Source organism: Cetorhinus maximus, chromosome 7 (genome assembly GCF_964194155.1).
Source record: "Cetorhinus maximus chromosome 7, sCetMax3.hap1.1, whole genome shotgun sequence".
Taxonomy (NCBI): Eukaryota; Metazoa; Chordata; class Chondrichthyes; order Lamniformes; family Cetorhinidae; genus Cetorhinus; species Cetorhinus maximus.
In genome coordinates, this window is record NC_135885.1 from 63720533 (window position 1) to 63734262 (window position 13730).

Below are 13730 nucleotides of genomic sequence, written 5' to 3' on the forward strand. Positions count from 1 at the left end.
CAGTGACATCACAGACAAACAGTAGAATTAAAACTCCACAATGTGTGGGAGAATCCTGAATTTCCTGAATTGGCAACTCCTCTTATATTTTACCAATTAATGATTAACTCTGTTTTCCAAATATACACCTGACTTGGAGCCCCACCTGTAAGGAATCCGTATGCACAAATGCAGGTCTCTCCCCTTAATTCTTCTTTCTTTTATTTTAATCATGGTGAAGATTCCTGCAATTTCCATATGTGCATGCCCAAAGCCTCCATAATGAGAGCACACATTTAGAAAAAAAAATCTAATAAGGAATATGCGTAGCTTTACAATGGTTATCATTCATCTTTAGTGGTAAAGAAAATGAGTTACATTAATAAATGTATTATTTACATATACAATTTACTTGGCCCAGATTTTGTAATTATAATGAAGACAAAACTGTCAACATTGTTGTCACTTCTCCTCTGAAAATGACAGCAACTTACGCAGCCAGCGTATTGTGGAGTAAAGGGTTAATTCTAATAATAGCTACTGAGCATGTGCATAAGGAGCTGTATCATAGTGATGTCATTTACTGAGGGATGATGAGTGAGAAGCACCTAAGAGAGGAGCTGTAGCTATGTCCTTATCTCCTGTAACCTTGTAAATAACGATATAAATAAATGTATTTTGAACAAAAGACCATTGCCTCCAGCAAGATCTCTTCTAGATTAAGAAACCAAGGAATCCCAAGACAAAACCCACAGTAACAGACAGATGCGTAGTTAAATGCAGAAATCCAGAAGTTTCTATCAGTGAACATACAATGCTCTATAGGGTCCGCTGCTGAAGTCTCCCCAGACTTAGGGTGGCCAGATTTTCAAAAGTCAAAGCTGGGACGCATTGAAAAACCTTGAGAAGACAGGGCTCCATGATGATGAACATGTTGGACAACAAATGGCAGGAGGTGGGGTGAGGGGCAGTTGAAGGTAGTAGGTCATGTGATGGCAACTCCTGGAATATGTCCAGCCAAAGTTGGGAACCCTATTAAGACATTGCTTGAATGTGCCCCTTGATTCTTGGATCTCATAAGTTGCCGAGCTGTCTGTCATGGTACTGTGTTCCACTTGGGCCTTTGTGATTGGCCCTTACCACTGTCAATCACCCTTACATCCACCTGTTTCCTCAGAAAGACAACACAGCCTTGAATAATTAAAGCACTGAAAAGGGTGTTTATCTTAAGAACAAGCCAGATCTATCAACACTGCCTATTAAATTGGATGACAATGGAAGTGCTAGAAGAACTTGAATTCTCGGAGACCAAACTGGACCTGCTTTGATTAACAGGTTCAACCGTGATCATTACTCCCAGCGAGTGATTGACAGGTCATAGGGCTACACAGAACATGTCCGCAGATTCTGACTAACCAATCAGAACCAGGTATTCACTTTGTGGGTTGGATGATGGTTGTTGGGCGCAGTGTTTGTCAGCGAGAAAAAGCAGCTTGAGAAATTATTCTTGTGTGGGTGAAGACATACGAGGCGGGGTGTAAATAAAGTTAATGCAGCTGAAGATAGTGCCAGAAAACAGACAAAAGAACACAAAAGTTTCACAATTAGAGCTGTCCCATTGAGGATCATTTTGGGGAAAAAACGTTCACTCCTGCCTCTGGATGCTAGTGAGAAGGTTTCCTCCGCATGTGGGTGCATCCCAGTGCAGCGCTTAACAGCCAGCAAGTGAATGGCATTCCAATTCCCAGGGTGAAGCACAAAGCATCCCAAGAGGGGTTGTTTTGGTTTTGCCAACAGTAAATGGAATGCGAGGTGGAGGCGGAGAGTGGAAATGAAGAGAAGAGATGCTGATGCTGTGCGAAAGGGTGAAGTGCTGATGGAAATCTCTGATCTGGCTCATATAAGAGGGAAAAGTTGCAAACCTGGATATTTAAGTTATTTTGAGCAAATAATCAGACTGCATTCAATTAGAAATTACTGAACTGTTAGAAACTTGCCTTTTACGTTATTAATTTCACTCTATAAATCCTTGAAAAGGTTATACCTTGTTGAATGAGGTGTAAATAATTTTAATAGTGTAATAAGTTCATAACCAATGCTAAGCAGTCACGCTGTCCCTGAAAAACTCATTTTATGTTTGTGGAATGCCAAATTTCTGCAACGTAATAAAAAAATGACATTTTTAAAATAACTTTTAGAAGGAATGTTTATTATATTTCAGTTCGTGTATCCCATGTGTATGTTCCAATTACTTACTTCATGCTCTCTAAAATTATAATTAAAAATGAAAAATGCAGCACATCTTACTTCCATGTTTGCTGTCTGTGAGAAAACTTCATTGTGATTGGCTGCTCACCCTGCTTGATGACATGCTCTGTTGCTGGAAGCCTGGACATCTCCTTGACTTGGCACCAGACTCCCACTGAAGGGGAAATTGTGTGTGTGTGCGCGTAAACAAAACTTGACCCAGTTAGTTGCAAGAAATGTTTATATGCACGTGTGATTGTGAAGTATGATACAAAATGCGTACATAAACTGATGAGACAAGACCTAGGCCAACTGCAAGGAACTGTTATAGCCAGGTAAGGAGTGGTAGAATGTCTCTTTCCACCTCTAGGTTGACCACAAAAGGTGTTTTTAAAGGAATTTGCTTACCATTTCAGAAATTGTTTAACTGTTTAAGTGCTGTGACTGTAAAAGACACACACAGACAGCTTTTCTTATACATTTTAAAAGAAAAGGAAGTAGTATTTATTGTACATAACACTCAATCTAATACAAATAACAAAAATTCTCCATCTCTCACACATGCATTCAAGAATTCACACAACACACACATACTGAAGTAAGTTACAAAGAGGGAGGATATGTTAAATGGTTTAGGAGTCCCAAAATAAAGTCAATGATATACAGATCCTGTAGATTGATGACTTCGACAATTTCAGGCAGGGTTTGTTGATCTCGCTGGATTCTACATTGAGACGATTTAAAACGTTGATGGATGGTCCCTGTCATTTTCTTCTCGAGTCAGCAGTTGCTTAGCTTATGTTGAAAATGCTGCCTGCAGGGTTTGACTGGTCAGAACACAGGCAGGGAACAAGCTTGCAGAATAGCTGGAGAGGGAGAGAAAGGCATCACAAGTTGTCTTCTTGCTGTTACCCACTCATGGTCTTTCTGGTCTAACTCTCTGGAAAAGCAGCTTCTTTAAGCACAAAGGTTAGCTTGCTCATCACATGGCCTCTATTCACAACCTCACTAGTTACCAAGTATAGGCTCAGCACGCAGGGGAATTCTCATGCCAGGTTCATTGTTTAAAGTGAGCCGATTACATGGTGGTGGAGTCCTCCGTCTCAGCCAGGGTCCATTGTCCAAAGTGATTGTGTCTAATGGCTTGGTCCACGCCCACCTGAATATACAGGCTATGTCTGGTGTTCTTTGAATGGTTCAGGAGATGGATCATTTGCACTCATTTAAATTGATTGTCTCTGATGAGCTACTTCTAGACAGCTTGGTTCCTTCCTGATGATTTTGTAATTTGCAGGATGCAGCTGTGTTAATGTTCAGCCATCTTAGGAGCTGTTGTTTAAGTCACTTAAAATGCTGTTATTCAGTCTTTTTAAACTTATCCTGTGTTTCCAGCCCACTCAGTAAATCAAGTCATTTTCAATATAAATGGTTTTATAACAGTTTCTTTTGAGCACCCTTGGGCACCTGTCCTACGTACCTGATGGAAAATAGGCTGGAAAACCCTGAAAGGACCAAGGCATGCTGCTTCCTCTGCACAGTTTCCCCATGATTCTGGGCACCAACTCTCCATCTCTTTTTCCTCTGCTCTATGCCTGAGCACTGAGTATTCTCCACTTTGGTTTGCATTGTAAAAGGGATGACTATTAAGATGGATTTTTCTTCAGTTTTCCTATCCATTCTAGATAGCAATGTGAGCACCTATTATTCAAAGGTATCTGGGTATATTGGTGCATTTAGATGATATGACATTCAATGGCATTACCATCGCTGAATCCCCCACTATCATATCCAGGGGTTACCATTGACCAGAAACTGAACTGGACTAGCCATATAAATACTGTGGCTACAAGGGCTGGTCAGAGGCTCAGAATTCTGCAGTGAGTAACTCACCTCCTAACTCCCCAAAGCCTGTCCATCATCTACAAGGCACAAGTCAGGAATGTGATAGAATATTCTCCACTTGCCTGGATGAGTGCAGCTCCAACAATACTCAAGAAACCCGACACTATTCGGGACAAAGCAGCCTCCTTGATTGGTACCTCATCCACCACCTTCCACATTCACTCCCTCCACCACCAATGCACAGTGGCAGCAGTGTGTACCATCTACAAGATGTACTGTAGCAACTCACAAGGCTCCTTAGACAGCATCTTCCAAACCCGCGACCCCTACCACCTCAAAAGGCAAGGATAGCAGATGCTTGGGAGCACCATCAGCTGCAAGTTCCCCTCCAATCCATACACCATCCTGACTTGAAACTACATAGTTGTTCCTGCACTGTCACTGGGTCAAAATCCTGGAATTTCCTCCCTATCAGCCCTGTTGGTGCAAGTACACCAGATGGGCTGCAGTGGTTCAAGGAGGTGGTGAGCCAGCACCTTCTCGAGAACAATCACGGGTGGGCAATAAATGCTGACCTATCCAGCGACGCTCACATCCCATGAAACAATAAAAGAAACATATGAATATAAAAATTATAATGCCCATTATCCCACCCAGGACCTGATCTCGTCATCAGTCATTATTTTGCCAGAACTCATATCTTAACTCATTAGTAAACCAGGCAATGAACCAATTAATTTTGAATCAATCAACTGAATCAATATCCACCTCGTTAGCGGATAGTTCATTCTGCTACAAACATGAAGCAGTTAGCTGCTGCAAAGTATTCACAGTCAGAATATTCCACTTACCGGCAGTCAGGAATAGTCCACCTCCCGCTTTGTAGAGCTTATGATTAGAAAATGGAGCTGCACAGATGATGACGAAGCCTCCTACTATGACAGCAATAACACCTAACATCATGAATACAGACCAGAAACCACGGTAAACTGAAAATAGAAATAATAAATGTTAAGTCCAGTATCTGATTGTAAAGACCAATGTTGTTTGTTTAAAAAGTGGAATTATGTGAGTCTATATTGTTATAAATGTCACAATCTGAGAATCCTATGTATTTATTTCTTTAATGGAAACAATGAGTCACAGGCACCACATCCTAATGATGGCACTGGAATCCCCATATGACGAATATTTTCAAGGGAGACATCAGTATACACATGAATGACTTTCATTTTCTCCTTTCTGTTTTTTTTATTATTTATTCACAGGATATAGAGATCACAGTAGGTCAGGATTTATTATCCAGCCCGAATTGCCCTTGAGAGGGTTGAGGTGAGCTGCTTTCTTGAGCTCTTGCAATCTGCGTGGCGGAGGAACTCCCACAGTGCTGATAGATTGGGAGTTACAGGGTTCTGACCCAGCTTCAGCGGAGGAACAGCAATATATTTCCAATTCAGAATGGTGTGTGACATGGAAGGGAGCTTAGAGTTGGTGGTGCTCCCAGGCACTAGTTGTCCTTGTCTTTTGAGGTGATAAAGGTCCCCCGTTTGGGAGGGGCTGTTGAAGAAGCCCTCTGGAAACAAATGGTACAGCCATGTTGTGCCAAAAGTGGAGGGCGTGAGTGTTTAATGTGGTAGATTAGATGCCAATCAAATGGGTTGTTTTGTCCTGGATGGCGTCAAGATTCTTGAGTTTTCTTGTGGATGCATCCACCCAGGTAAGGGGAGAATATTCTATCACACTCCTGGCTTGTGCCTTGTAGATGTGGAAAAGCTTAGGGGAGTAAGGAGGTCAGTCACTCGCTGCAAAATACCCAATATCTGACTTGTTCATGTAGCCACTGTATTTATGTGGCTGATCTAATTAAGTTTCTGGCCAGAGGTGACCCCCAGTATGTTGATGGTGGGATATTCAATGATGATAATGTCATTGAATATAAGGAGGAGGTAGTTAGACACTCTCTTGTTGGACATATTATTGGCTGGCAATTATGTAACATGAAGGTTACCTGCTATAACACAGCTGGCTGTGGAATTGATCTATGCAGACCAGGTTTAATTGTTGATCTATACTGGGTTAACTAATCTTTGTCATTTTGATGATAGGGATGTTATAATTGGTGAGAACTTACCTAGCTAGGGAGGGGAAAAATCAGCCAGAGTGCCATTTGTAATCAATATTCAGTAACTCTTTCTGTAAAGTGCATGTGTCCATTGGATGAGGCAGGTTTACACTCATCTGTGGCACCCCCCGCACTCCATGATTGAATAACCATGATGAAGAGCCTAGGCTCATGGCTATTGGTCAAGGATGATGGTACAAGGACTGGAGGACACAAGTTTAAGATTTGGGGGAAGAGATGCAGGAGGAATGTGAGGAAGAACTTGACCTGGAACTCACTGCCTATGAGGGTGGTGGAAGCAGAGACAATAAATGATTTCAAAAGGATATTGGATAGGTACTTTAGGGAATTAAACTTGCTGGGTTAAGGAGATAGAACAGGGGAGTGGGACTGGCTGGATTCCTCTCCAGAAAGCCAGCATTGACTCAATGGGCAAAATAACCTCCTTCTGTTTTGTAATGACTCCAGGTAACCAGTACAAAGGTAGCTGACACCATCCCTCCATAAGTTGCATTCACGAGAGGAGAGCAGGAAATTGGAGGGAACAAAGTGTTAGTCTGAGGAAGGCGGGGAATATGCAGTGTAGGTAGCATTTTCCCTTTATTTAATCACAACTTTTTTCCAGAGATAACATCAGTGATGTCTCATTAAGCACAGGGACAAAAAAATAACTGAAATATCCATGTGACTATGAATGTTATACAGGGAAATAGGCTCATAAACATTTAGCAAGAGGTAACAATTCACAAAGACAGAGTTACTTAAACAGCCTAAGAAGGTCTTGCAATTGAGACAGATCACATTAAGAAAACAATATTTCCTATTTTGTAGTAAACAAACAGGTGAAAAGCTTTTTTTTAAAAAATGTGTTAAAATGACAAAATATATTATTTTGCTGGTAGTTGGTTTAAGCACCTTTTATTATATCTTTTTAAACTATTCTTATTGCTGGGTACTTATTTGTCCAGCATTCAGTGTGGTTTTAAAAAGGGTGTCAGTGATCGAGGAGTATACAGAATTGTGAGGTGGTGTAACATGATGCAACCCTGCAGCATGAAAATGTGATGCATAGATACATGCTGGTAATCTTCCACGTGCTTAATTCCCAATGTGTAGGTGCCAAACAAACAGTGGGCATTTCCACCAAAAGAGAATATTACTCCAAAAAGGAATATGCTCTTCTATTAAACAATAGAAGGACTCCATAAGTTGTGAATATATTACTAATTTACACCTTAATAAGTCAGATGAGATTTTTTTTAAAACTGAAGGGATGAAAATGTAAGCAGTAGAAGCTGTGGTGTCTGACTGAAGTACACACGATTACTTGTGGCAACAATGAGCTTTCAAACAACCTATTTTCATTGAGGCTGGTTAAGATATTTTGAAACATTTCTAACACAGATCTGCAGGATCTAACTAAGCAAAATAATGGCCAATAGCTTCCGCGCTCCCCAGTGTCGAATTTGGGGGGTACGTTCTGGCACGTTCCCAAGTAAGGGTTTGCACGGCAATTGCCCAGAAGTGCAAACTTCCTCTGGATAATTGCATTGCGCTGGGAACCATCCAAAAATGCAGTTTAAATTGCAAACTTCGGATGGTTCTGCTGGGGTTATACCAATAGTGACCCAGAAAAGGTTAGAAGAATTAAAACCACTTCTAACTACTGAATAACTATTGTAAAGGTCCAGGCCTACTTCACGGGACTCCCCCACACACCCAGCGCCCCCTCACCGAACCCAGACACCCCCCGACCTTGAACCCACCCGTGACCTCAGAACCCCTTCCCCCGACCACCCCTCCCCCCCGAACTCGGAACTCCCAACCTCGGACCGCCCCGACCCCACCCCCAGACCTCAACCTCAGACCTGCCCCCGACTTCGGATGACCCCCCGACCTCAGAACGCCCAACCCCACTCCCCCCCACCCAACCTTGGAACCCCTGACCTCGGACACCCCGACCTCGGACCCCCCCCCCCCAAAACCTGCAGCCCCCCAAACTCCAACCCTGTCCCGACTTCCGACGCCCCCCTGACCTCTGACTCCCCCTCGACCTCCAACCCCCAGGGACCACACTCCCTTCAGACCACAACCCCCTCGGACCGCCCTAAACCCCCCCACCTGACTTCGTAACCCCACCCGACCCCGACCTCGGACCTCCAGACCCTCCAAACTCCCCCCACCCTCGAACCCCTGGACCAGCCCCGTACACTCCCCCAACCCACAAATCAACCCACTTACCTTAGACACTTACTTTCTCCCTGTCAATTTCCCTGGCCCTTTAAATTTACCTGCTTCATGGCAGCAAGCACTGTAAAAAATGGAACATGGCCTCCTTGAATTCGCTGGATCTAGACCTCGCTTGGGCCTGTGAGGAGTCTTTCACTGCAGGCCCCAAGCAGCTCTGGCAAACGGAAGTGGCCACGCAATTTTCAAGACCAGGTAAGTAAGTATTTATTTCCCCGAATTTCTGCAGGCCAGCACTTTCCAGCGCGAGTCGAAGGTTACAGCCCAATATTAATATCAGCATCTCTATCTTTTAGTCTTTGTAAAAATAGTTTCAAATACATATTCTTAGCATTAGAATTACATAATGAGCAGTTTCTGCAGCAATTTATTCCCAATAATTTACGTAAACAAACACAAGTAGCCAAAATTAGCAACGTTTACCAAAAACATAAATGTTTGTTTTAAAAAGTTTACTTATGGTCCTACCTGATGATACTTTAAAAGTTATTTTGATCAAATTAGTTCCTAGTGTACACTTGTTGGTTACTTGTAAATAACTTGAAATGTGGAAAGCAGAATACATCAAAGATCTGAGTCTACAATAACAGCTAATAAAAGCGATGTCATAAAGCCAACCCATGAAAATATAAAATATCCTGGAATGGCCTCAGGGTTGTAATCCCATTATAAATTTGCATTACTATTGAGGCTTATAATTGCCCAACCCCTGAATCCTCTATAATCACTGTCAAGTTGCCAATATTCTCCATTTATTGAAGGAATATGATTCTATGTAATAACAATTGTTTACTTACTGATTGCAGTCTCATAAGCAGTGGAGTTGAATGATTCTGTTGTCAGAGGGAAAGGGAGGAGGTAGGTGTGCATACAGTACTTTGAAGGAGGTTGATTAGCTGAGTAATAAAGAAAGTAAATATTGTGATCAGCATTTGGTAATCATAAAACTCCCCCACAAAAACTCAGTAACTACTGTTGATAAACAGGTCTACACGTTTATGATTTATGGACATAGAATTATGCTATAAGATACTAGCACATGAACATTTTACACATATATCAAAATTCTCTTGTGTTATTACGGTAGAGGCTTTAACCCATTTAATATATGCCTCATAAGAACAGGTGAAACACTTGTAAATTTATATCCCACAGTATAATTCAAGGCCTGTTCCTTCTTGCCGGTAATCCAAAGGCTCCATTCATTAAACATAATGGGCCAAATCTTCCGGTCTCTGGATTGTCGGAGATTGGACCTATGGCTAAAGATGCGCCTCAGGACACTGTGGAAGCCCTGACATGTGGAAATATGTAGGAATTGCCCGGGAAGTTTCAACCTTTAATGGGCAATTCTCCTGCTCCCCAAGATCTTCTGTGAATGTCTCTGATTCTGAGCTAGAGTCGAAGATTTTGGACAGTTCCACAGTACTTATCTGTACAGTTACCCAGGAAGTGTTAGACAAATAAAAACCTAATCTAACACATTGGGAACTACACAACTGACACCCCCATCAATCCTCCCCCTCCTGAAACCCCAACTACTCCCCAGACCACTCGACTACTCCTGACTATCCCCCTCCACCTGATCCGACTACCTCCCCTAACAATCCCCCAGAAATGACCCAACTATGCCCAACTACACAAGTAACCCCCCAACCATCCAACTACCCCCAACCTGACTACACCTCTTGACCCAACTGTCCCAGACCACAAACTACCCCTCTCGACCACCCATCTAACCCCCAATCCGACACAACCACACCGTCCCACCACACAATTACACCCCTGACCCAACCCGACTACCACCCGACCCAACTAACCCTCCTGACAACCTGACTACTCCCGCAACTAGACCTTACTGCAGCCCCCCAACCTGACTACCCCGCCAGACCAAATTCGATCATCCCACAGCCCAACTACCCTCCTCACCCAAACCCACCTACCTCCTCATCTAACCTACACATTCTACCCACCTCACCCACCTAACTCTACCCACCTCCCCATCCTGTGCCTACCCACCTACATATCTCACTCACCCTACCCACTTACCCAACTCACCTACCTAACAACTTCATAAAAGCCAGGATGAGAACATCCCAGCAGAAATGCACAGCAGCATCGAGTTGGGGAGCTTACAAGTGCAGCAGCAATCCAATCATTGTTGCCACTGCTCGAAAGATCCGGGCTAACGTTAATTATGTTAATCATACATTTAATTTATTAAGAGGCTATTGCACTTGATTGTGGAAAAACACAAAATGCATTGTACCTAGAGTCAAAAATAATTAAAACATCTTCTCAGGTCCACCAAGTAAATAGATCCCCACTCTAACCTTATAATAATACTGTTCACTAAGCTGCATGGCATCAAGAATTGCTTCCCCTCCCATAGTCTGATATTATTTTAAATGATAATTATGAGAGTCAATTATGCAGCAAGGCACATTTCATTGTAGCAATTGTTGCATTAACTGTTCTATCATTCATAACCGCGACTACATTTTTCCCATACAAACTCTCCTGTGTAACGTAGCTGTGTGATCAGTGTACGTGTAATCACACCCAGTATAGGCTACATGGTGTTACACATATATCTTACTGATATTTTAAATCTTTCAGCAATTTTATTCTGCTTGCAGAAGATAGCACTTAATTCTGAGAGAAATGACACCAGAGAGCAGTCCCGTTGTATCTCTTCTTATTCCATTCGAGGAGGTAGTTTAGGTAAATACTGGACAAAGAAGCAGTAAATAAGAAGTAGGAGGACTGGCCACAGTTCAGTTATATTAGTCTTCTCCTGCCTTGATTCTAAGCCCATTCACCCTCACTGATACTGAAGCCTAAAACATGTCACTCATTCTTCTGAAAGCCAAAACTGAAGGGTTGTTATAAGGACAATATTCTCTTTCTCTTGTCACTTGCTCGTCCTGCTTTCTACCCTTAATGTCATCATACGCACATTCCTTAGCTAATATCACCACTGTCAACACCCCTTTGTCCTTTTGTCTATGACATCTTTGGCAATCTCTTCTTTGCCTCCGCCCATCACTGGCCCTCTATTCAGCTCTACCTGTCCTAACCCCCTCAACCAGCTTATATTTCACCTCATTTCTATATTCCTTAGTTCTGATGAAGAGTCATACAGACTCGAAACGTTAACTGTATCCCTCTCTGCAGATGCTGTCAGACCTGCTGACTTTTTCCAGCTATTTTTGTTTTTGTTTCAGATTTTCAACATCCGCAGTATTTTGCTTTTACCTTAGTGTTTAATTGACTGCCACCTCTCTTCCAGGAATGCCTACCTTGAAGAAGTACTGCTCTTCTCTCCGACAGGATTTCCGCTTGTCTCTTTTGCCCTGTTCACCTTCATTGCTTTCCATTTCTCTCCTGGTGTTTGACAAGGTGTTTACTAAAATTCGCTCTCACAGCCATATTTCATTCCTCAGTGACTGTCTCCCTCTCTGACTTACCCCACGTGGATTCCAACTGAAGTTCCACCCCTCATGTTTCGAACCTACCCAGGATTACAGGTATCCCCGGGACATACAACGCTCCTCGGACTGCTGTTCTCGTCGCATCCTGAGATCCACACTCAGTACCATGCGCCGCCATATGAACACACTCAACCTCTCCCTCCAGCAGCACCGACTCACCCTATCTCTAAGCTGTCCTTGCCCCCGGTTTCATTTTATTCTTCGTCTCATCCGACGCCTCAACAAGAAACTTTATCTCTTTCTTTCAGGTGCAAAGGAACGCAAGCTTCAACAACTCATCAACACCAAAGCCCATCCAGGACCCTCCACCCCTGCCCGTCCCTCTGACCCCATCCCAACTTCCAATCCCAGCCCCAGCCATGTATTCACCATACCCCCTGACCTTCCCCTCTCTGATGCTGAATGTTCAGTGCTCAGCAAAGGATTCAGTTTCACACCCTTACGCCCTCATCTCAATGAATTTCGGACTCGGCATGATGCTGAACTCTTCTTCCACCGCCTTCGTCTCCGTGCTCACTTCTTTGGGCAGGAGTCCTCTCCCTGTTCAACGGATCCCTTTACCCGCCTCCAATATTCTCCCTCCACCTGGACTCCTCCCTCTGGATTCTTACCTGCTCTTGATCTTTTCATTGAGAACTGTCGGCGTGACATCAGTCGTCTCAATTTCTCTGCTCCTCTCACCCACTCTAACTGTCTCTTTCTGAACTTGCCACACTCCTTTCTCTCAGGTCCAACCCTGACTTTGTCATCAAACCTGCTGACAAGGGTGGTGATGTTGTTGTCTGGCGCACTGACCTCTACCTTGCAGAGGCTGAGCGTCAACTCGCAGACACTTCCTCCTACCTCCCCCTGGACCATGACCCCACCATTGAACATCAAGCCATTGTTTCCAGGACTGTCACTGACCTCATCTCCTCTGGAGATCTTCCCTCCACAGCTTCCAACCTCATAGTCTCCCACCTCGGACGGCCCGCTTCTACCTCCTACCCAAAATCCACAAACAGGACCGGCCCGGCAGACCGATCATGTCAGCCTGTTCCTGCCCCACGGAACTCATTTCTTGCTATCTTGACTCCGTTCTCTCTCCCCTTGTCCAGTCTTTTCCCACCTACATCCGCGATTCCTCTGACGCCCTACATCATATCAACAATTTCCAGTTCCCTGGCCCCAACCATCTCCTCTTCACCATGGACATCCAATCCCCCTACACCTCCATCCCCCACCGGGATGGTCTGAGGGCTCTCCGCTTCTTCCTCGAACAGAGGCCCAAACAATCCCCATCCACCACTACTCTCCTCCGTCTGGCTGAACTTGTCCTCTCACTGAACAATTTCTCCTTAAACTCGTCTCACTTCCTCCGAATAAAAGATGCGGCCATGGGTACCCGCATGGGCCTCAGTTATGTCTGTCTCTTTATGGGGTATTTGGAACATTCCTTGTTCCAGTCCTACTCAGGCCCCCTCCCACAACTCTTTCTCCAGTACATCGATGACTGCTTCAGTGCCGCTTCATGCTCTCGTCTGGACCTGGAAAAATTTATTAATTTTGCTTCCAATTTTCACCCCTCCATCATTTTCACATGGTCCATCCCTTCCTTGACCTCTCTGTCTCAATTTCTGGTGATAGACTCTCCACCAATATTCATTACAAGCCTACCGACCAACACAGCTACCTCGACTACAGCTTCTCACACCCCGCTTCCTGTAAGGACTCCATCCCATCCACTCAGTTCCTTCGCCTCCGTCGCATCTGTTCTGATGATGCCACTATCCAAAGCAGTTCTTCTGACATGTCTTCCT

General features: G+C 43.8%; 1 protein-coding gene across 1 annotated transcript in view; it reads right to left on the reverse strand.

Annotated features, from left to right (window-relative positions):
- Positions 1-13730, reverse strand: part of tmem182a (transmembrane protein 182a) — a 66590-nt gene that overhangs the window by 14373 nt on the left and 38487 nt on the right. Inside the window, exons 3-4 of the mRNA XM_078545601.1 lie at positions 9235-9333; positions 4920-5057 (exon numbers count right to left, since the gene is read on the reverse strand). Coding sequence (XP_078401727.1) covers positions 4920-5057; positions 9235-9333 — 237 coding nt within the window. The remainder of the gene's footprint in view (positions 1-4919; positions 5058-9234; positions 9334-13730) is intronic.